The 23,974-nt window shown below is 44.5% G+C and overlaps 2 protein-coding genes across 7 annotated transcripts in view; one reads left to right on the plus strand and one right to left on the minus strand.

Annotated features, from left to right (window-relative positions):
* Positions 1 to 23,974, plus strand: part of ANAPC7 (anaphase promoting complex subunit 7) — a 37,205-nt gene that overhangs the window by 6,343 nt on the left and 6,888 nt on the right. For 3 of the 5 annotated variants that reach the window (XM_019538698.1, XM_019538699.1, XM_019538700.1), the window contains 4 exons: positions 806 to 1,002; positions 3,139 to 3,363; positions 3,778 to 3,928; positions 4,946 to 6,311. In XM_019538698.1, coding sequence (XP_019394243.1) covers positions 806 to 1,002; positions 3,139 to 3,363; positions 3,778 to 3,928; positions 4,946 to 5,135 — 763 coding nt within the window. In that variant the 3' untranslated portion in view covers positions 5,136 to 6,311. Of the gene's footprint in view, positions 1 to 805; positions 1,003 to 3,138; positions 3,364 to 3,777; positions 3,929 to 4,945; positions 6,312 to 6,816; positions 6,934 to 7,136; positions 7,937 to 23,974 lie in introns of those variants that run through there. The other 2 variants (XR_002101874.1, XR_002101873.1) reach the window with 2 other exon arrangements.
* The window catches only part of ATP2A2 (ATPase sarcoplasmic/endoplasmic reticulum Ca2+ transporting 2), a 62,432-nt gene continuing 53,981 nt past the window's right edge, over positions 15,524 to 23,974 (minus strand). Inside the window, exons 19-21 of one of the 2 annotated variants that reach the window (XM_019538697.1) lie at positions 22,844 to 22,961; positions 22,566 to 22,686; positions 15,524 to 16,700 (exon numbers count right to left, since the gene is read on the minus strand). In XM_019538697.1, coding sequence (XP_019394242.1) covers positions 16,687 to 16,700; positions 22,566 to 22,686; positions 22,844 to 22,961 — 253 coding nt within the window. In that variant the 3' untranslated portion in view covers positions 15,524 to 16,686. Of the gene's footprint in view, positions 22,687 to 22,843; positions 22,962 to 23,974 lie in introns of both variants that reach the window. The other variant, XM_019538696.1, reaches the window with a different exon arrangement.

Consider the following 23,974-nt stretch of genomic DNA (forward strand, 5'->3'; position numbering starts at 1 on the left):
CTCTTGTCTGAGCCATACTCCTACTGGGTTGCTCTCCCTCTAGCTATACATATCTTCCTTTGTCAGCTGCTCAATTTCCATAGGAGGGAGGCAAATGCCTTGGCAAACTCAGGCTGTGGCCTGGTGGTCTGAGTCTTCTCCAAGGAAATGTGAAGTGCAAACTTCCTCTGGGTAAAGGAAGCGTAAAATCTGGCTGTTCCACGCCGCTTGCCCCCCCCCCCCCCCCGCCACAAGCACTGAATCCAGTAGGCTGTTGAGCTAAAAAGAGAGGGCCCTCTTCCTCCTGCTCCTCCTGCAGTAACAAGCAGTCATTAGCCGTGTCTTTTTCAGCAACTAATGTTCAGGGATTTACCCAGACTTTATGCACATTTTTGGAGAAATAACACTGCTGCAGGGTATAAGTGGCCAGAGTAGATCCTTCTGAGCATTCTCAGGTGAGTTGTACAAGGGAAAGGGGAGTAGGCTTTAAAAACTGCAGGGGGCATTTTGGGCCGTTTTAAGTGCTGGACCTGGGCCCTCCAGAATCCCTTTGTTACTCTGTTAGAAATAGCTTGTCTGTTTTTATCTAGTTACCTTTAAGCACCTTGGAATTATCAAGTCTGTTAACAGTTAATGCGTTATAGTTTTGTGTAACAATTAGTACTTAAATCAGCGGCTTTGTGAAGGCCAGTAAATATCAGATATGGCTTTTTGAGTAAGTTTGCCTGCTAGGAACAGCTTTACCAATAACTTTCCTTTTCAGCTTCCCATGAATGAGTATAGTAATCATAAGTGTTGTGCTGCCTGTCTTTCTCTTTTTCTCTAGGTGCCATAGTTTCTACAGTAAGAGATATTCTCGTGCCTTGTATTTGGGAGCCAAAGCTATTCAGCTCAACAGTAATAGTGTCCAAGCATTACTACTGAAAGGAGCTGCTCTTAGGAACATGGGGCGAGTCCAGGAGGCAATTATACATTTCCGTGAGGCAATACGTCTTGCGCCTTGCAGGCTAGACTGTTATGAAGGTGAGTAAAGTAAATGCTTTATACCCAGTACTGATAGGGCTTTGGTAAAATATAGTGCTGTCACAGTTGCAGCAAAGCTAGAAGCTACCCTGTTGTGGGTTCCGTGTAGGCATGGTAATAGCACAGAGTTTTTGATGCAAGCCTTTGCTTTCTAGTAGGTGAATGGCATTGCAAGAGTTGCCAAATAAAGATCACAGCAAATGCAGGGGAAAGTATTAGAGAATGCATGCTTGTCAAGTGGAAAGTTGTTTTGAATTTGATGTAGTGAGATGCATGCTTGTTAAATTTGGTGTAATCCTCAATCTGTGCACAAACGGATTCTTCGCCAGCTCTAGGATTAGTTCCATTGGAAGCTTTAGTCTTGGCATATCATTGCCTAGGCAAATCATCTTCTACCAAACTGTAAGGAAGAAAAAGAAAACTTAGCAGAGCAAACACTCTTGCAGAGGTCTTCAGAGTTTAATACAAATTTTATTTTAAGCTTTCTTGAAAACCATCTAATGATGTAGAGAGCTTTGAAGCATCAAATAGAAGCTGCTTGCCTTTTGGTCTTGGCATACTGTTTTCTAATATTTGTGTGGTATGGTTGCTGAACTGAAGTGCAGTTTTCATATGCGGATTCATTTATTAATAGGGTGTTGTGGTGGAGATTGCAGACAGTTGTTATAATCGATTAGTCTCAGTGATCTACATAGTCTGTTCAGTATAGCTAGTAGGTAGGCCTGCCATTTTCACCCCCAACCACACTTCAGGTAATTCTAGGAACTCACTTGGCTTACATATTGAAATGTCTAAAGCCTTGGGATAGAAGTGTTTGGTTCACTGTCAACAGCTGAAGCTCCAAAAATTGAGCAGAGCAGTAAAACTGAACTTGATTATGGCTTTTCTACAATTTTTGTTAAAGAATCTCAAAAGGGAAACTCTGTTTAGATCTTTAAAGATTTCTTCAGTTTCAAATAAATAATGGTTTGCAAAGAATGCCAGTAGTGAGAAATATTTCTACTTCCATACTGGAAGCTGATGGATGCAAATCTTGGGAAATATGCAGGGTAATTCTAAACTACTCACTTAACTCAACGGATATATTTATAATAAATCTATAAAGAGCTCAGTTTGCTCTTCAGAAGAAACTAAATTATACACAGGAACTGAAGAGTCAGACTGTAAATTAATACCACTGAGAGGATTAACTTCAGCAAAAATATGTGTTTTATCTGTTGGGATACAATTGTGATATAAAAATATACACAGGGCCTTCGATGCCGGTAGTTACTGACAAAATCATTGGATGAAGCAGGGTTAAAAACATCCTGATTCATGTACCAGATCCTAGATTGTTTTTCACACAGGCATTTGTCCCACTCCCCTTGCTTACTGTCAGCTCTGCTGATGCTAGGCAGTTCTAGTGTGGGAGGAGTTGCAGGGAATTGAGGGCAGACCCATGCATACTGAAATGAAGGCAAAAAAATGCCACACAAGCTTAGAAAAAAAAGAGCATGAGGCATGCAAGTGTGACAGCCTGGGGGGTGAAGGCAGTGGTGGTTTTCTTTCTGTATTGTTCTGTGGTTGTTTGGAGTACTCCCAGTGATTTATTGAGAGATGTAGTCTCTCCCTCCTAGTTCTTGCTCAGTAAAGGCAATTTTTCCAGTTCCTTTTCTTTTGCTCAGAATGGAGGACTCTGTTGTATCTGATTTTCCTGGCTTCTCCAGCCCACTACTCAATGGATATATTCTTCCTTCGTGTCCCATGAGCAGAATAATTTGTGTTGTGGTTCTCCACTTCTATTACAGTAAAGACTAAGTTCAGGAATGCTGTCCTTTAATTGCATAACTGCCTGCAAATGGAAGGATTTGGATATTGTTCCTTAAACGCAAAAAAGAAAGAATCAGAAGGAGGGAAAGTTCCCCTAAATAAATAATACCTCTGCCGGCAGAGGCTGAACTTGAGAGATGTTCTTCTAGCTTCCGGCTCTGCTATTGGTGATCTCTGGGACCACAGGTCACTGAATCTCTCTCTGTGACTTGCATCTTTGAGTGGTCTGTGGGTGCTACTGTAAATCAAGTAATTGACTGAGGGGGTCTGCTTTGTATGCCAATACTAACATGAATTAACTGACACCTTTCTTTTGGTCTTCAGGCCTCATTGAATGTTATCTTGCATCCAACAGTATCCGTGAAGCGATGGTTATGGCTAACAATGTATACAAAACCCTGGGAGCAAACGCACAGACGCTTACGCTGTTGGCAACAGTCTGTCTTGAAGACCCGGTTACACAAGAGAAAGCAAAAACCTTATTAGATAAAGCACTGACACAGAGACCTGATTACATTAAAGCTGTGGTAAAGAAAGCGGAACTTCTTAGTAAGTTTCTTTTGAGATGTGTTCTTTTTCCCTGCCCAGTCTTCTTAAAGCTCACTTTTTTTGTATGAAATAATAGCGTTACAGCCAAAGATTTGCCAGTTCTGTAAATTTTCCTTCTGAACAGGAATGCCATAAGACAATACAGTGATGAGGTGTAGGAATACTTTAGAAAAAATAGCAATTGATTATTTGAGTCTTGCTTTAAACCAGTATATTTATGATCATTAGAGCAAAAAAAGAAAAATGTACAAAGAACTAAACTCCCAAAGAATAGTTACCAACCATAGAATTATTATGCTGATTATTCTACGGGGGGAAATATTGCGGTAGCTTTTTGTCTACTCCGTCATGTAATTTTTACATGCGGAATATCTGTCTGAACTATTGATTTGAAATGTATCTGTCCATAAACAGGCAGAGAACAGAAATATGAAGATGGAATTGCTTTACTGAGGAATGCACTGGCTAATCAGAGTGACTGTGTGCTGCATCGAATACTGGGAGACTTTCTTGTAGCTGTCAATGAATATCAGGAAGCTATGGACCAGTACAGTATTGCCCTCAGGTAAAATTTGTCCTTCCCTTTTTTTATTATTATTATTTTTTTTTATATTTCTTAGTTCTAAGAAGTGTGCAGTTTCTGTGGCTTATCATTTCACTAACCCATTTGAATTGTCACAGCAAAGAGAGGAGAAGCATTTCAAAGCCACTTCTGTCTTCTTTTTTTTTTTTTTTTTTTAACATGCTGCCTCTTCATTGATGAGTTATCGTGCTCTTAAGACCTTTTGAGTTGGGAACTGTGGTTCTTAAGGACATCAATCAGTATTGCAGTCATAAGTTTTGCTAATGTTACCAGCCAGTCAATTGCTGCACTAATAAGGAGGATTAAGGCATGGATTTGTTTATAATCCTTAAACTATTATACAGCCTGTCAAGCACCTTGTGCTCCATTCCTTTTGAGCTGGAAGGTGCTATATAAACACAAGGGATTAGCCAAATTCAAACAAAATGATTCCATTAAACATCAAGAAAACAAATTTCTTCTTACAGTAAAGCCAAACCCTTGAACACGGAGGAAGAAAATAATTCAGACTTGATCAAATGTAGCATTTTTCAGAATAAAATGTCATTTACTGTACACTGCATATTCTGTGCAAAAGTTAAGCTTATCCTGTGCCCTGCTGACTTAATATGCCTACAGTACAATGCAGTGCTAGGTCAGCTGGCTGTTTATGCCTTGGTGCTAGTCTCTATTTTGTCCTGTTTCCTGGCTTCTAATATTTATGTTTTCAAATCATGGGAGGGAGGTTGTGGGGTTCAGAGAGTGAATGCTCCAGGGTCAAGGTCATTTGTGCAAAGATGTGGTATATCGTGTTAATCATCCTTTTCCACCTTTTGGTGAAAAGTTATAACATCAGACTGAGATTAAGTGACAGCATCTTTGCTGTATTTAAATATTAGTGGCAGTAAGCAGGAAGTGTGTGTGGGGGGAAGGAAGTAGAGACTAGCTTCGATTAGACACTTTTCTCATGTTTGCTTCCTTACAGCTGAGGGTAACTCCTGCTTTTTTCCCCTCCCTCAGCTTGGATCCCAATGATCAGAAGTCTTTAGAAGGAATGCAGAAAATGGAAAAGGAGGAGAGTCCAACAGATGCAACCCAGGAAGAGGATGTGGATGATATGGAAGGAAGTGGAGAAGAAGGGGATTTGGAGGGCAGTGATAGTGAAGCAGCACAGTGGGCAGATCAAGAGCAGTGGTTTGGCATGCAGTGAATCTCCCTAACGGGCATGTTTCAGCACTTGTGTCCCACGAGCTCCATTCTTTTCTGAAGAACTTAGACTTCAGTTTTTGTAGTAACAACCCAGCCTCTCTTTGAAAGCAGCAGACTCTGGAATCACTTAACAGTTAAAAACATCTCAGTTCTGATCATGTTTTGGATGCTTCCTATTTATTAAGTATGAGATTGAACTCATCTGTGTTGGAGATTATTTGTAAGTGGTTTTTAAAGTCTTTTTCTTTCTAAAACTATAGATACTTAACTATAAAACATTTCATTGTTAGGGTTTGAAATGATGTCACAGTTGTGTTCAAAACTAAATGTTCTTGATCCCTAGTTGCAGATGTAAATACAGGTTCTCTTTATTATTATTTTGTGAAAGAGGTTTTATTCTTTTGTCCAGAGGTTTGTAGTTGGGCTCATGCACGAGTTCCTATTAAAGTGTGTAGGAGTTGTGCAGAGGTGTGTTTAAATCAACAGCACTAGTTCTCCTGTTCTATTAATCTAACCAACTTGTTTCTTCTGCATGGCATTACATCAACTCTATAAAGGTAGAGTAAGCAAATTCAGCATCCCTGACTTGTAGGACACTTATTTTTGTAGGTGATAATCAGTTTCTACATACAGAGGATTGTACAATATTGAAATGTAGGGAAATTACTGTAATTCTCCTACCAAGTTCTGTAACCACTTTAAAGCTTGTACACAAACACTTCTTTCTAAATACAGTTCAGTTTTATTTGGGTAAGTTTCTAAAAGGTCTTAAAACAACAGCAGTGACTCAACAGCATTTCATGTCCTGTATATGGTACTATCAGTTAAAATGGCATTAAAAAAAACCTTCACGCTTCACTCGTAGAAATGTTACATTATTAAAACAATGGATTGGAATCCTGAAACTGATGCTTCAGTTTTGCAAAAGAATAACATTCTGCCTTTTTTTGACTGTGATAATTTGCCTTCTGTGTGATAATTGCCGGTGTCTCTGATCTACAGGCATGTATAGCCTTGTAATGCTGTTTGTGTCTGGTTTAGTGTATTGTATTGTAGTATTTTCTGTACTGTCTCCCATGTCATCATATCAGCTGAAGCAGCTATTTTGTACTGGAATTTCTTGATGTGTGCACTGCATTTTTGCTTCCAAACAATAAAAAAACCAACCAACTTTCCAGTAATGCAGTACCAGAGCACAAACAGGGTAAAAATGTTCCAGGAGAGCTGGCGCTGTATTAAAAATACAGGAGAGGGTGGTCTCCCAGAACCCTGCTCCCCCCAGCCTGTTTTAAAGCTGCATGATGTACTCAAAAGACACAGAAGGAGAGTGACTGGCTTGTTCCTGTTCACAGATGGCTGGCTGGCTATCCTAAATAGATATTCTTCCCCTACTCCACTTTTTGCTATGCTTGCAGCTTAGAGAAACACCAATTTTTGTTTTTTCTCCAGTGTCATCCAAGCTACAGGTAAAGCCACTGAAGAATAAATAAGGCTTGTCTTCCAGTCTCATGGCTGATTTTAATTAAAACTAGCTGGTATATTTCAGTTCACTAAACACTATACCAAATGGTACAGTGTATATAGTACACTTGAACTAAAATTCTGTTTAAGTATCTGTTTTATACAGCAGTGGTATATAGTGAGTGGATTTCAACTCATTTCATGTTCTTGATTTGTTACAGAGGGAAGCTGCAAACATGTTCAAGTAAAACCCAAATTGTTTATTTTGCAAGCTCTCCATTTCTTCCTTTCTCTGCGATAAGCCTCAGATTGCATTCTGCTTCTGCATGGTAACCTAGGTAGGTTGATAAGCTTCTAAATAGTTAATCAGACCTTAATTGAGAGGATCAGGATGAAGTATTTAACACTGATAAGCTAGAGTGAAGTGGTGTGTTTGAAGTGCGTGGGAGACACTTGGTATGTGCAATAAAATGTTAGCCACTGGGCTGATGATGATTTTCACTTATATGGCCCTAATTGAAGCTGGTCCTATTGCTTCCAGCTGTGTTTAGCAGTAAGCATTGCAACGTTTTCTGGAAAGCAAGACTACCGTGGAACAAGAAGTGTGAAGGCTAGAGCTCAGCCCTGGAACAGTTCAGAGAATGTACAGATTGGTAAGCATGAAAGTGTGTGCTAATTTGACCACTTTTACTTAGTTGGGTAGTTTTACCTTAAGTCCTAAGTTAGCTATTGCACGTGCCGTTGGAGTTTGAAATTTGAACACTGCTGTGGTACCATTAACCAGCTGTTGTAAATTGGTCCTCCTTTAATTTTGCCATAGCCCTGGCCCTTTTAGTAAGTAGCGGATAGAAAGAATCCCATTAAAGCTTAGAGAAGTTAGATTTTACTGTATTGCTCCTTGGCACCTATATGCTGAAGTCTGTTGCATGAAATTTCTAAAACTGTTTATGACTAGAATGGAGATCAGACTGTTCCTTTCGCTGGAGTTTCTGCTGTAAGAAATTAGCTTTAAAACTTCCTTTTACATACAGCTGTATGTAACTTATTTCTGGATACCTGCCCGTATCCTAAGACAAGTAGCTGACCGTGTTAGTCTGACCTCAGATGGAAGGGTTGCATTCAGAGAGGCTGCTTCACCAGATGGTAAAAGGGACATCACTCTTCAATTGCACGTTCTCTGTTTTGTGACAGCTTGCTTTGATTATTGATAAAAGTTCAGACTGTTGCCACAGAGATCAATATCTCTAAATGCATGTTATGTTAGCACTCTATTAGATTATCTTTTCATGATCTTGTGAATAAACATCCAGTGGAAGGGATTGAGAACTTTAAGCTACAAAACCTGGAGAATGCACTTGATTTTTTTTTTTTTTTTTTTTAAATTTTATTTTAGTCTATTGCTTCCAAGAGTCTAAGGGGATATTTTTGGTCCCTTAATGAGCCTTCATTAATGCTTTAATTTTAGAATGTGATCTTTGCTTTTGTAACCTTGTGCTCCTGAATCCTGTGACTTGTTTCTAGTTTAGGAAATATAACTAATGCAGTTAGCTCATAATCAGTTGACCTCATTCTGTGCCTTAATCTACTGCTGTGCATACTACCAGAGGTAATGAATGCAAAAATTATGGCTTTCACTGCATCAGGAGTCACATAAGGTCTGCAAAGGAGACAGTTCAGAGGTGATGTTGGAAGCCAGTGACACAAGGGCACCCAGTCTGCCACCTGTGCTGCTATCTGCTCTTTTGGACATGGACTGTATTTGGTGGTGTCTGAGGCTGGATAAAGGTGTAATGTTTGTATTTGCTTGCTTCTCTGGCTCTGAGGTGCCACTTCTGATCATAGATATCATCAGTGGTGCAAGGGCAAGAGTTTCTCCAAACTTTGCACTCCTTCCTGAACTCCAGCAATCTTCACAGCTGTGCTTTGCCAGCCCCTCAGGGACAGCATGCATTGAGGGTGAGGATGAGGCTTGGAGCCACCCAGTCCTGGAGCTGCAAAGTAACTAACTTTCCTTTCCAAAGGTCATGTGTTAAAGATTATGTGAGCCACCCCTGCCTGTGAAATGGGGAGGCAAGGGTGTGTAGTTCCCTGTCTCAGAAAGTTGGGGGCATCTTTTTAAGCAGCTGTCTTGCAACCACAAGGTGCTCTGTAAGTGCTAGGTATCCTGTTAAAGTGTCTTATACTTTTTATGCTTCCTTTCCTGTCATTGCAGATTAGAGAGAGTTCTGGGTAATTAGTGGCTTTCTCTCTTAATATTCAGCCTCCTCCTTGGTCTTGTTTCATGTAATGAAACCTTCCCTTCTTAGGGCTTGTGAGGTGACATTTGAAGTTAAACTTTCCAGCCCTGTAGCAATGAGCATTTGTTTCTCAGAAAGCCTGTCTGTTTCACAGAGTTGTGGTTTCTGGGGAACTGCGGGATGGCATCTGTGAGAGTATCCCAGCATTGTGGTTGCCTTACCCACACACATTGTACCTCATCTGCTGTGGCTAAATTGGTGCAGACTTGAGTGTGAACAGTTAGCTGGGTTAAACCTAGCTTGTGTTGAAACCTGAAGTAGATTTACTAGCACAGGCTGAGCAGCTGTGAGCCAGGTATAACAGTGTATGTTTGTTAATGCACCTATAGTTACATTGGTGCCATTTTGTGCCTAAACCTGATTCAAGCTACAGTGGTCCAACCACTGCTACTACAGAGGAAGTGGGAGTTGGGATGTGTACAGAAGGGAAAGGGCTTTGTGGCAAGTGTGTGGGAAGTGGATGAGTGTTTCTTGTGTCTGCTCATGGACTGCATGCGTGGGAGTCATTTGGGTTGCCAGCAGAGATCTCTGGCTTGCTGAAGCATTTGGAATGGGTTGAACTGTATTTGACTGAGGCCCCTCTGCCCCTTATCAGCAAACCTGCTAACAATAGGACACAGATCCGGTAAGCAGTCCATTCACTTGGACTTGATGTACTGAGCCTCACTTGTGCCACTTAGCCTTATGTTAATGGCTGTGTTGTGTTCCACCTGGAATGAGCATTGGAATTTTTTGCTGGGATTAGTCACTGACAGTTGTTTACACTGTAAAATCCTCCATTAACACTGCGCCTTGGCTTGGAGCAACCTGGTGAGAGAGGTCAAAGGCTGAACAGGCTAGGAAGCCAAAATCCCATCTCCTTTCACCCTGTCAGACCCAATTTGAGAGAACCCAGCCAGTTCTGAACATACTCTGCTAGTGCTCCAGCTGTACATCATAGATGGAGTTAAAAATGGCTTTGTGCTCCACAAATGTCTGCTCTGTCACAGACCATAGAACTTGTAGTGCAGACAAAGGAATCCTGATGCTGTCTGCCGAATCTTCTGTTGCAGCTCTTCTGCTTGGAGAAGGGTTGGTCTGTTTGTGGCATGAAAGGAAGTGATGACCTTGTGTTTTGAGACTTCTACTTAAACTCTCTTGCACAGCTCGTCAGCTGTATTCTGGGCCCCTTTAGAATGTGTCTACCAAAACAAGGGGGGGAGGAGGGATGGAAATGGCCTGTCCTGACTAAATGTTTAAAATAGTTACACAGAACAAGAAGTCCAGTTACATCAAAGTGGTGTGACTGGGTAGTGGCAGCAGCACGCTGCTCTGCCTAGTGAGCTGGGGTTCAGAAACTTGGACTGCCTCCTGGCTGTAATCCCAAGACTGGGAAGAGCTTAATGGTTGGCAGAAATGAGATGCTTGCTTTGGCAGCTGATTTGAGAAACTGGGCTGCTACTGGCAGAACAAAGGTTCTGTTCCTTTGTGACTGGAGGTGCAGCACATTGCCCTGAACAGAGCCATGCTGCCCATCAAGGTGCCGCCTTCTCCTGTGAACTCTGCAACATAGTTTGTGTTTGGTTTTCTTCCTGAATTCAGCGTATAGCCAGTTGTATTTTTCCTTAACACCTCGCATTAGCTGATGAGTTGAAGCTGGTAACTTGGCTCCATTTTGTTGGAAATGTAAGTAGTTTTTTTGTAAACTCCAGCATGGTGACATCAGTAGAGGAAGGGAAAGCTGTCTGCAAACTGTCTTCCTTGGGCTGGTCTGCGCAAGTTGCAGCCTACGCACTTCTGGAGATGGATGGGCTTCACAGGGCGTTCTATCCTGCAAGCACTCACTGCTACAGTGGTTCCTTTTTTGCCCTGCAGACCTTGACAAGGTCCCAGTTCCACAGTGACTACCTTCACTGCCATGCTGCACGTGGTGTGGCTAGCCCTCAGTCCGTGCGGCTGTAATGACTAAGGTCTGTTCTCATGCTGACTTTGTTACCTGTACAGGCCTCCATATCCAGCCTGCTGTAGTGGCTACCTTGCTAACACTTGGAGGCTTGTTGAAATCAGCAGCCTTTGCTGCTGCCCTAGTTAGAGAATGATCTAACTGGTCTATAGCAGCTGTAGCTCTTTTGGCCTTCCTTGCTGTAGACTGGAGCTATCACAGAAGGCCAGAGGGAATGCGGGTCCCTTCCCCAGCGCTGCAGCTGGGCTTTCATAGCCCCAAAGGGGCTGCAGGAAGCAGAGTGAACTTTGTGACCTCATTTCTGCCCTGTAATTTACAGTCTAGCCCATAAATTCAGAGAAGCTTTTCTCTATGGGAAGGTGCATCATCCATCATGTGGCCCTAGGTAGGGCAGAGACATTTACAACGACTAACTTCACTTGCAGCTACTGGAATTCTTGGCTATGTGTTGGAGACCAAGTTCCTGGGCATGAAGCCACAATGTTAAATGAACCATTCCCTTGCACAGGCAACCAGTCTCCAATGCTTTGCCTGGGTGTGTGGGGGTGCCTCCACAATCAGCCCTGTTCAAAACAGCCTAGCAGTGCCTTTGCTGAGGGCAGTATGGGGCCCACAGAGCTCTGTGCCAGGTTGTCATAATTTGGGAGCACCTTCCTGGGGCCTGTGGAGAAGCCAGGTTGTTCTGTAGACTACAGGAGAGGATTTAGGGCTAGACCCAGTGACAGACCAGGGCACAGTAGCACCTCGCTTCTTTATGGGTGGTTTGGGAGGCAGTTCAGGATTCAGATCTCTGCTTGAGGTACGGGGTGGGAGAGTTGCAGCACAAAGGGAGCTGCAAAGGAGAACCTTGGGCAGCCAGTGGCCTGAGGGAGGGGCCCGAAGTCAGCATGCATGAAAGTCCCACCCTTCAGCCCCCTCCACTGAGCTGCAGGAAGGCAGCTCCATCTGCTCGGGGTCTCAGACTGGCACCCCCCGCAAATAGTAGGGCAGAGGTGAGAGTTGGAGGGTTTTTGTTTAACCCAAGCTGCTATGAGAGAACCCAGCCCTCTGCAGCATGGGTGGCAGTTGCCTAAGGGGCTGCTCAGGCTGGTGGATTTGAGGCAAGCTGCCTGTGTCACATTCGTGTCCCCCTGCAGAGTCTGGCTGTAAGCTGGCCAAGGTTCCCACCTTTCTCATCGCTCCCTGGTGGTGCAGCCAGGCCACTGATCCTGGTCTGGCAGTGCGTGCCTCCAGAGGGTAGAGTCAGATTAGACATCAGGAGGCGCTACTTCACTGTCAGGGCAGCTAGGATCTGGAACCAACTTCCAAGTGAAGTGGTGCTGGCTCCTACCCTGGGGGTCATTTGACCCCAATACTTTTTCCTGCCATGGCAGGGGGTCAGACTTGATGATCTGCTCAAGTCCCTTCCGCCCCTACCAATTATGAAACCGTGAGGAGGGGGAGGGCATGAAATAGAGGGCAGTGTTGCCCTGCTTTATGAGGTAACTGTGAGGCTCAGCACCAGGCTGCAGGCTTGGCACCTCCTGTGTTGCTGCCATCCCATTATCGACAGTGCCATATACAGCCTCCCGCGCATACCCTCTGCTCTAAGCGATGGGTTGCCAGCTTTGAAAACACGGCCGTGTCCCTGCCGATGTCGCCTGAGGACAGCACTGTGACTGAACCAGCACCAGGCATAAATCTCTGCATCATTGTTTGGAGCTTAAATACCATGGCAGCCAGTGCTGAGGTGGGTGAATCTGTTCCGCAAAGCAATGGGGAGGTGTGTGAGCTACCAGCAGGGTGGGCCTGGCACAGCAGCGTTTCTCTGAGTGCCTTTGGCAGTGCAGGGGGACAGTTTACGCAGCCTCACCAGCACCGTGGGTAGGGCTCTTAGACAGCAAAACACCCCATTGAGTGCTACTACCCCCCTATTCTTCCCCAGCCTGGCTGTGTCCCCCATGATGAGGCCTGAGGCAGCCACTCTAACCCTCACCTCCCATAAACACAGCCAAGGGGCAACAGGCTTTTCATCCTGCTCCTTGCCGCAGTAGCGTGGGGATCTGTTGGGACAGGGTGGGAGAGTTGGGTTTGTTTGCACAGCACTGGATGTTGGCTATAGCGAGGGCTGTACCAGTGCACCTGCAGGCCTCAGACCTGGAGGCCCCTGGTGAAAAGGTCTGACTGAGCACCGTATTTGGGTGCAGGCAGGATTTTACCCGCCATGGTCAGATTGGTATGGAAGGGGGCAGGAGATTCTGCCTTCCTCTGTAGCTGGCAGGGGGAATGCATGGCCTACTGGGGCTCTCAAGCGTGTTGTCTTGAGCCTCACGGCAGTGGGCCACTGCCAGCTCATCCCTCCGCTTTACCTGGGGCAGGCTAAGGCGTTCTTGGTACCATTGGGCAAAGGGCCTTGTTGTTGTGGAAGAACTGATTTGTGTAGTTTAGGGCTGGGTCAAAAAAGCACTGTGTGGCATGGCTTGGACAGGGTCAAGCCTGCCTCGAGCAGGAGAGTGGACTGGGTGATCCTTCCCACCCCTGAGGGCCCTTCCAGCTTGCCTGGTTTGCGCTGCTGAGATGCACAGGAGTGCTGCCATGATACCTCTACACTGCAGCCCCCCCCTTATAGAATTCTTGGTCCCAAATGGCTCCTGCTCTTGTCCATGTGACTCGTGTAACCAAGTGTGGGGCAGGGAGAGGACACTGTAGATGAGTTTAGCTCAGTTCCCCTGTGCCAGTGCCCTTAAAGCTGCCAAACCTCTGCGAGGCTTTCAGTAATGTGGCTTGTAGGTCACTACCTCTGCAGGGGCCCATGTGGGACGTACTGTTAGTAACTGGTGAGTCAGCCATACTTTTTGTGTCGTGCATGCACTAAGTGTTGGGGGTGACTGAAGCTTTCCAGTCTGCAGCAGGTGGCTAGAAATGTCACAATAAGCTTTGGACTGTGACGCGCTGTAATGGGAGCCATGCAAGTCCCAAACAGCATCTTGTGCATGAGGCTTTCTTTCCATAGGCTAAATGCTGTCTGCTACAATACTGGCACCTGGCTGACAACCCCAGCCTTGCTTGCACCTGCTAGCTGGAGACCAGGCATCAAGAAATGCACATCACATCCCAGTTGCATCTGTCACAGACCAGCTTCTCCACATCTCTCTCAGGAACAGGAAGCTGGTAGGATTGCAGCAGAGGGACAGGGGTAACTATGGGTGAGAAGGACACACAGGAGTGAAGTTAGCATAATTCAGAAGACCTGCTTGCCTCAGCCTGGCCTGATCCTCGACCATTTAGTTATAGGTTCCTGGTGTGTAAAGCCCCAAGGACTCTTCACCTGTCAGGCAGCTTATTAGGTAGGTAGCAGTGCTCTGCACTGCTCCAAAATTAATCTGAGAGGGAGGGAAAACCGGCAGTCAGCACTAGAAGGAGCTGAGGGATAGATGGAGTCGTGATGTTCTAACTTCAGAGCTTGGGGAAGTGCTTCACTGGCCTGGAAACAGGCCTGTCCCTCCACAGCCTTGCAGACTCATTTCCTACTATGGTCGTGTGCGAGGGGACCCAGGAGTGTTTTCAGCATGTATAATTGGCCGGTGCCCTGGTTCAGGCTCCGGGGCTGCGTGTGGGCGATCTGTATCAGTTGGGCCCATGCTTCACTTTGTTTATCCTTGTGCCTGGTGGCGAGGCACTGGCAAGACTGACGCAGGAGGCAGTTTAGGGGGGAGCAGCATACATTGACGTTGGTATCAGAAATCTGTAGCCCTTCGGCAGCTGTCCCCTGGTTGCTCCCATGCTGCTCAGCTCGTTGGCCTGGTAACAGTCACAGTCTTGCATTCTAGCTCTGACTGGTGGGGGCAGGGTGGGATCAGCAGAAGAGCTGGACCCTGCCGTGCATCTCAGCAGCAGCCTACATGAATCTGTCGAGCTAGGCTCAGTTCACTCCCAACAGCATCTGCCTCCAGTGCACAGCAGGTACCACATGTCCAGCCAGCCCCACAAGCACACCTGACAGCAGCAAATCCCAGAGGGGGTATGTGATTAGAGCCCCATTCATTGAGGGGCTTCTTCCCATGACTGATTTTTGCCCAAAACCAGAACTACAGGCTTGGCTGTTACACACAGTTGCCCAGTGTGGTGGTGGACTTAGATCTTGTGCTGTAATCACCTGACTCCACTTCCAATCTCATCTCCTTTCTTAGGGCACTTAACTCCCCAGCTCCCTACAAACCTCTCTCCTTTCAGCCTAAAGTCTGCAGCTGGGATTTAAGTGATCATCCCCTTGTTTAGTTATAGGGAATCATAGATGTTCCTACTGATCCTTTCTGTCCCACTTACCTTTGCAGGAAACAAGTGACAGGCAAGCTCAAGAAGATAAGACAGGTTAGAACTCACAGCTCTTAGATGATTTATTATGCCTCATTCATCTGCCCTTTGCAGTTTCTCTGGCCTCCTTATCTCATAAGGGTTAGGAAGCTTACCTACCTACTTCAAATCTGTTGACAGAGTGAATGGCTGTACTGCTCATACCCTCAGGGTCACTTGAGAACCAGAGGTGTTGGCCAACTGTGCCTGACCTGTAGGACAACTTGAGCACTCATCCAGTGGCAAGTACAGCAGGTGCCTTTGGGCCAGGCTCCCCAGGGAGGTGGGGATTTAGTGGCTACAGGAGTTGGGAGGGGGCTATCTTTACTTACAAAATAGAGAACCAAAAAATGGAAGTGTCATTGGGAAAGAATGTGTTTATTAAGGTTTCTGGAGGGTTTTTACAAACAATGGAGCATTTAAAAAAAATTAAGTGATCAAAGTACTTGACAGTGTCCCTTAAAATGCACACAAGCCCCTGGACAGAGGGAAAAAAAAAAAAATCACACCAGCGAGGAGGTCAATACTGCAGGAAGAGCAGCTGGCATCTGCATAGTTCTAGTAGGAAAGATTGCAATGCTGCTGATGCTAGTAAGTGTCATCCTGGCATTAAATATAAGAGAATGCCAACGTATGTACGCAAGTACCTGTAGAAAACAAAGTGCATCAAATAACACGCCAGGTGTGTATTGTAGAATCAATTTATTTACCCAAAACAAGGAATTAGGTGTGATGCTTATTACTGTCAGTATTTCAATAGACACTTGATCTTATTTACAGCTTCTGGAGGTCAGTCACCCATGCAGTTGTGATAACTGGCCGAGTTGTTTGCTGCTTTAGATAAATGCATCACAATAGTTGTATTGCACCAACATCTGTCTACTTCTTTAGATTGAATTAAATAAGTTACATTACAGTGCAAAATAAGTTGGTTTGCACACACAAAAATAAAATTAAAAAAAAAAATTGGAAGTTATGACCTGGGGGTTTACAGTTTACACATTCAACATCTGTAGTCTTTTTTTCAATGAATTTATAAATAGTATAGCATATTGTACAGAGCTGTTTATAAAGTAGTACGCTTAGATGATACAATACAGAAAGATTTGGCTACTTACAACTGAAGGCATGCATTAGTTTGATATTGTACATTTTATTAACTATGACATCTTACACAGAGAAATATGGAAACTTGGCTGACAGCTCCTCAACTTTTGGTTTAAGAACAAAAAAAAAAAAAAAGTTCTCTTCCATGCAGCAAAGAACCCAAACTTCTCTGGAGAGTTTGATTCGCTGAGCTATATTGCACATTTGTACATTTGTATAACTGAAGCCCTAATGGTACCACACACTTATTCCACAAAGTATACAATGAGTTTCGGTTGAGGGGAAGCAAAGGGGGGTTTTTTTTTTTTTTTTTTTTTACATGACACATGCAGCAGTTTTGGTAGATGTGTTGCTAAAAACACATGCACGCAACAAAACAACCTTACATGTCTGCAAAATTGTTTAGGAAGCGATTACTCCAGCATTGCTGAAAAGGAAAGAAAAGAGAAGAGTTAATGAGAGCACGAATGGTCTGTCATTATAAAAGCAAGACTCTGCCAGATCAATAGTGATAGAAGAAAGAAGGTTAAGTTTGATATCAGGCTGCTGATTTCATTGAAAGGACATGGTCTTAGGTTTAGTTTCTGACACCATTGTGAAAGCCAATAATCAGAGCTCCCACCCATCTCCATGGGGACAGGATTTCATCTCAAATATTAGAAGGCAAAAGAATTTTAAAGTTGCCTTTTAGTATTTCAGTGTCCAGCCCAAGCAGAGAGACCAGGTCTGGTTTCATTTGCTAGATGAGTTTCCCTCCCAGGTATGATACACCACCTTAGGGCCTGGTTGTTGTTTGAAAAACAAAACAAACCACTACAGAAATTTCCTGGAAAGAATTTCAGTGGCTATTTTTTAAGTCTGTTTGCAGGTTTAATTTGGCAAAAACTAAACCCTCAAATTTTGGCTCAAAGCAGACCTAATACATGTCCCTTTAATCATCCCGGTTATGCAGCCAATTCTGGGAAGTAAGGTAGGAAAGAAGTCATGGTACACCTGAAGCTTGTGTGAGGCGTGAAGTACAACGTCATGAAGCTACTGTTGTACTTTACCCTGAAATGCACCGTGGACTTTATCCCCGTCTTTGAAGGTAAACATGCTCTGCTTCCCTAGTTGGACTGCTCTGTAAATACTGCCCTTCACAGCAGAGCCTATGATTTATAGGGTCCAAGAGTTCAGAGTATGCGTAATATTAATGTCATTAAGATATGTGATTAGCAGAGATTAGGGAAACAATTAATGGTTAGAAGTGCGTAAAAGGTCAAACAAGACAGGTGCAAAATCCATTTTACCTCCTTCCCTCCCATCTCTGCAAATTCCACCATCTCTTCTGTTTGAGCTGCTTGCCATTACATTCCACTTGGCAGCTGTTCTCAGAAGCAGCTAGCACTGCTGTACTGCATTTTATCATCACAGATGAAAAGCTCATTTTCTTACCAGTAGGTGTTTATGAAACAGCCTCCCCTCACACATTAGCCTTGTAACGCTGGGACAGAATGGAATTACCGCACCTTTCAGACTGTCTCCTGGAGGGCTATTCAGAGTAAATCAGCAGACACTATTTATAGTGTAGTCGCATAGGCAAAAAGGAGACTCCATTTACATATATTTCGAGCAGTTCTTTGACTCTCAGATTCTTTGTCAAGAGGAACCAGTGGCTTGGAACCACCTGAAGGAGGTAGAGAAGCCCCAACTAGATGTCCGACATCTGCACAGGGACAGATGCCCCCCAGCTAACAGCACACGGTAGGATTTGCCAGGCGTGAGTATGCTCTCCTAGAAGGAGCTGCTGTCAACGTGAAAGCATCAACTGATGGCTGGCTTCCAGCAGAAGCTTTAGACAGAGGCGTCTCATCTAGCTGTCTCTCAGCCTGGCGTGACACAAACCCCTTGTGGTTCTCGCCTGCCAGGGATCACAGGGAAAAGGCTGCCAAGGGAATGCATTAAGAAACCCAGAGTGGAGGAGCAGACAACAGAAAGCTCACTGAAGGGTGAAAGAAAACACACAGAACTGGAAGGCATAAAACTGTTTGAAGAAATGGTGGTGTTGAATAAGGCAGGGGGACGCGCAAGCCTCATAACAGACATGCTGTGTCCACAGGGTCACATAAGATGTCCACACGGCCATTAGGCTAACTGGATCCCTCACAAGTGAACCCTGCAGAGGCACGACATATTTCTGCTCTGCTGCCTGGATCACAGCTACTAAGCTTCAATAATACAGAATGCAAACACGTTTTCTACAGAGAGACACCGCCTCTCTCCCTTCAAAATCTGTAGGTGGAGACGAGCCTGGTGCTGCTGTCCTTTGGAGCAGTCAGACATTGGGCTAGGAATGGAAGAGGGGTTTCTTCTACTAATACAAGTTTTGGCAAGAAATTTTGCTTTTAAACCTGTGATGAACTGCTGCATTTTGCCTAGGGGACCTGTCAACTGTCCATCAGCTAGAGAGGGGGGAAAAAAAAAAAATTCACAACTTACACCAGTTGAAGAGGAACAGTTTGGTTACCCAAGTTCTCTCAGTTCCCTGATGCCAAGTGGAGGGAGCTGTTTTGGTGACATTGCCCTACTCTGTTAAGTGTCTGAGAGCTGTCCCACCTTAGTCCAGTGAAAGGCTGCTCAAAAGTCCATGTCTTGAAACCCAAGACTCAGCCACTGTGCAACACATGTACAACAGATAGCAGCTTTCTAGGCACCTGCTCAAACTGCTTCACTCCAGAGAAGAGTGAAATACACCCTGGAGAGGATCGATTCCATTCCTGTGGCAACATCTTTTAGCACAGGGAAGGGTAAAGGTTTGCTGTACTTTGTAGACTCATTCCTTGAGGCACTTGCAGACACTCCCATCTATTTCAAAGGCAGCTGCTGTACTACCAGTTGCTGAGCAAGTGCAGTTCAGGCAGACAGTGCTCCAGGTTTAGATAAGGCCTTCAAAAGCAGTGCAATTGCCCAGATGGCCCCAGACACACTGGATCTCCTAGGCTCCTCTCCAACAGCCCAGGTGTACCTCTCCTTGCAGCAGCAGGGTTGCATGCTGCTTCTGCAATTACAGCCAGGGCACTGGAGCACACTTTTAATATGGTGCACAACTTAGCTTGAGACAGAAGCTTTAAAAAAACCCACCCCACACCCACTGACCACACAGATCCTTTCCAGGCATTTGTGAAGCCCAAACTACCTAGTGCTCAATCATTACGCATTTAGTGTGAACACCTAGGTCTAGGATGCTGAGCTGGGATGTGAAACTAAACCCAGCTGACATTTAAGTGGCTGCTGACAAGTTGCTAGACTGTCAGTACGAGCTTGTAAAAGCAAGGCACATGGTCTCCAGTGTAAGTGGAAAAGAAACTGCAGCCAGCAAGAGCTGATATAGCAGGTTGCCCAGAAGTTACCCTTGTAACCAAAAGCCTTTGTCTTCCACTGCAATGCCGGAGTCTGCCTGCACCCCATATTCCAGGATTGGGGGGCTCCATTTCTCGAGGTGGTAGTGCCCTCAGCTGCCCGTGGGCACAGAGCCCTCAGTCCAGTGTTCCCAGAACCCAATGGCATTGCAGCAAATTGATTTGATCAAATTTAGTCTTAGTCCACAGGGTACAAGAGAGGCTTGCATGACATGATGCCGTCAGTGCCCAGTGCAGAGAACATGCCCTGCTGCAGACACTGATCTCGTATTCTGAGGAACAAGACCTCCTCACTGGCTGAACACTGAGGAGGCCATTCTGTAGCTGCACCATCACAGGGTGCAACTGCAAGTCACTTACTCTTGGGATGGACGTTCTTCTCAGTATAGAGGTCCTTCTCCAGTCACACCAAATACACTACAGTCAACACAGAACTCAGGTGCTTAAAGGGGTCTTGCAAATGCCTACCTGGTGACAAGGACCTGGACCTGACTCAACACCCAAACAAGCCACTTCATGCTTACTAAAAGCACCCCTCTGCTAAAATGCACTCTGCTGAGGGCCAGCAGACAAAGCTGTTCCTTAGGGAGCTGTTTTGTTTAACATCTGGGGGAAACACACATCTTCTGCAGCTAAAGCTAGGCAAGCCTGCAACCCTTGAGATTATCCTCTGTGCCAGCCAGGATCCAGCTTATTGTTTCATGTACCAGTCCGCTTCAACAGAAGCTAAAAAAAGTAGCATGACCCAGCTGCTTTTAAGAGTAGGCTCAAAGGCAGTGCAAACTATGAGAACACCTGCCAGCCAGCTTCCAAAGGCACCACGACCCCAGTGCTAGTCTGGCAGAGTTTAAGAGGAGTGGGGGTTTCTTTGTCTTTTCACACTACCACCATGTGGAGAAGGCATTTCCACCGACTGGGAACAAACAATTGCCCGAGCAGGGGGGCACCTGCACTGCAAACACTAACACCCAGGAAGGGTAAAGGAGGCGACACCCTGTCCACAAAAGGCATTCCACATTTCCTACTGGGTGAATGCTTGAGAACCGAGTGTCCCCTGCCCAGCAGTACAAGCACGTTTCACACAAATGCCCATCCAGTCCGAAGCAGCAAACCAACATAAACAGGGAGGTCTCAAAAAAAGATTTGATAGATTTGCCACAGACTCAACACCTGCAGCACCGAGACTGCCAGTCCCCCCAGATCTGTTGTACAAAGCACCGTTACGGTTCTGAACGTAAAGCGTTTGCTTCAACTGGAGCCGCACGCTAGAATGAGTCTAACGTGGTGATAATAATGTAGCACAGCAGAGTTTGACAAAACGCAGCATGGAATGAAGGAAATTACTATTTATTCTTGACATGTAGGTGTACAGCATATGCCATTTTACAGAAAGTTATCACTGGGATGGTGAAATGGAAGAGAAATACTCACTTTAGGTCGATGGATGTTGGAAGGCATTGGAGAAAAACACCACAGTTAGGACTGTTAATGACTTGCACATTGTTGGTACAGGACTGATTTTGAAAAACATGCTCTAACACATCGCAATAATGAATGTGGTTAGTGCCACATGAAAATAAAAATAGTTCTATACAATATGTTCAATTTGGTCATGTGCTATTTACAGATTTTACAAAAACCACACACGAGCTTGTTACTTGTTTAAGTCAGGCTATAGCAGGCCAGCAGAAGAACTCTCAAAATGTTTAGCTGATTTTTTAGCGCCCTCATAAAAGTGTAAGAAATCCAATTTCAAACTATGCAGTGCAAGTTATTTTTCCAGGCCCCATTACAAAAAGCTTTGATTTAAAAAGACCGAACCGAAGTCTGACACACGTAAGTAAGGTATTAAAATGGAGCTCAAACCATCTTCTACAGTTAAAATGAGACAGTTCTCTCTCTTCATCCATTTCAAAGTTTTTGTCTTTAAGCTAGACTGAAGTAGTTCTTTCCTGTCCTCCCCCTGCTTTCCCTCCACAAGTGGGCAACACTGGTTAAACAAGGTGGGTTAGAATAAAATACATTAGATATTTAAATAAATAACCTTAAAAAAGCTACGTGTGTTGAGAGGATGAAAGAACCCAGCAGGCTGCACCTGGAATGATGTTTTCTGCACAAGCAAAAATAGGCTTACCTCTTACAGAGACTGGCGTAAACAAGACTGTCGGGAATCTAAAAGGTGGGTGCAGGAGGGGGGCAAACCAAAAATACTGAGGTAGCAGTACTCTCTGCCCAGTGCAGAAAAACCATCTTATGAATTAAAAAAAAATAGACTGACCATATGACAAATTAAGTTCAGATGACCATGCAGAAGACAGACAGTTACATGCTTTTTTAGTTTTAGACAACACACATTCATTCCCTAAAATCTGCTGCCAATTTCATTTGATAGTGTCCGCTGGCTCAAAAGAATTTTTTTTTTTTTTTTTTTTTTTTTTTTACAAGGATGAATCAACTATTCAACAGAACACTGTACATGCTTTTCATCTACAAAAAAATATTTGCATAAAATAGTGTTAGTTCTCTGTACATGTCAATGGACACTTTAATTGTGTATAAAAGAGGAATATATTGCCCCCACTGGAGTCAGAAAAAGCAAAAAACAAAAACAAAATCTAGAGTATGAAACCTCCATCACCGGCAAGTATGTTCATGTGAATATTCAGCAGAAATAGACAGTTGCTCTAAACAATAAAAAAATTGATTAAGTTAAACATCTTTATGTAAAACGGGTCACTATGTCAGTCAAGACCAGAACATGTCACTAAAGTTAGTGTCTGTACTATAAAGCCAGATAATCAAGGGCATGGTAATGAGCACAAACGGCCAGGAAATCCCTTCGGTGCATGCTGATAAAGAGTACGGTTTGGTGGCAGGCTGCACAATATCTTTACCAGGTTCCAGGTAGTTACGTGCTGCAAACTTAAGTGTCTCATCTAGCAGAATGACAGGGAGTGAGATTTTCAACACCATCAGCCACTGCGTCACATTCAGAGGCGTGATCTGGAAGATAATCTGTGGAAGAGGACCCCAACATTAGAGTCTCCTACAAGAGGCAAGTCAATGGCTGAGTTTTAAACAAGCATTAAAAAAATAATCTTTATTGCAAGTAAGTTATTTTTGGCACTCTTCTCCTTAAGCGCATTAGTGGGCACAAGTGACATGAACTTACTGGCAGTGGTTCCACATAAAGGATAAGGAAGTGAAGTGACATGGACAAGCAAATGGCACCCATCAGCCAGACATTCTCCCATGGAGGCATCCTCATTAACGACTGGTTTTCTGATAGACTGCAATACAAACATGGGACAAATCAAGCATTACAACAGGCCAGTCAACACACCTGGAAACAAAAAAGGCAGTTCAGCAGTTCCCAGTGTCCTGATCACACACGAAGGAAGAGAAGAGAAGATACAAAGGATGTGCTTCAAGTGAGGCCGCAACTTACTCAGCTAAATGGGAACACTACCTAGCAATTCAGTCACAGCAGGGTTTGGGACACCATGTCCTTGACTGTTCACTCTGGGCATCTGCTGGACGTGGGTTCTCTCCTCAGTTTCAGAAGTAAGGAGTGATACCAGATCAGTCCTGGTTCCTCAATCTGAACCTGCCTTCCTCACCTACTCAGCTGGTTCCCTTATCTGCTGCTGCGGAGAAGCTGAAAAACCCACCCCACTTCAGCCAATCTGGCAGCGCAAAGAAATTCTTGCCCTGCTTCAGATAAAATACAGCAACAAGCAGAATACCCACATTCCAGCACAAAACCTTTCCCTACTCTGATCCCACTCAGAGCAGGGTGGCAGGGTGGGGAGGGGAGCTCCTGCCCCAGAAAGAACTCATAGGACTAGAAGGGACAGGGCAGAATAGTGAATTTGATTCTTACAAGTTACCCGCATTTTGTAACCCCTTTACTGTAGACTGAGGGAAGTCGATCTCTGCTGGCTGCAAAGAGCCAAGAAGCTCAATTCATGTTGCATTTTAATAATATCCACTTGAATTGGACTGCAGTGCGTACAAGGTTGCATTTAGGCTTATTCTAATATTCTGCACTATGTAATGCTGTATGTAACGCAATCGATCAGTCTCCTAGGCTGAACCTGCACAGCAGATCTGAATAGGGCACCTTCTGGCTAGGCCAGAGGGGAGTTTTGTGCTGGAGGACCGAGTTCAGAGAGAAGGAGTCTCCTGTGTGGGCCAGGTTCTGCACCTCACCTTAACATTCAAGTCCATTTCTTTGCCTTCCAAAGTACATTTTTTCAAATACCCTTGGCTTACTGTGCTAATTAGCTGTTTCCATTTATAA

Source organism: Crocodylus porosus, unplaced genomic scaffold (genome assembly GCF_001723895.1).
Source record: "Crocodylus porosus isolate Cpor-Errol unplaced genomic scaffold, CroPor_comp1, whole genome shotgun sequence".
Lineage (NCBI taxonomy): Eukaryota > Metazoa > Chordata > Crocodylia > Crocodylidae > Crocodylus > Crocodylus porosus.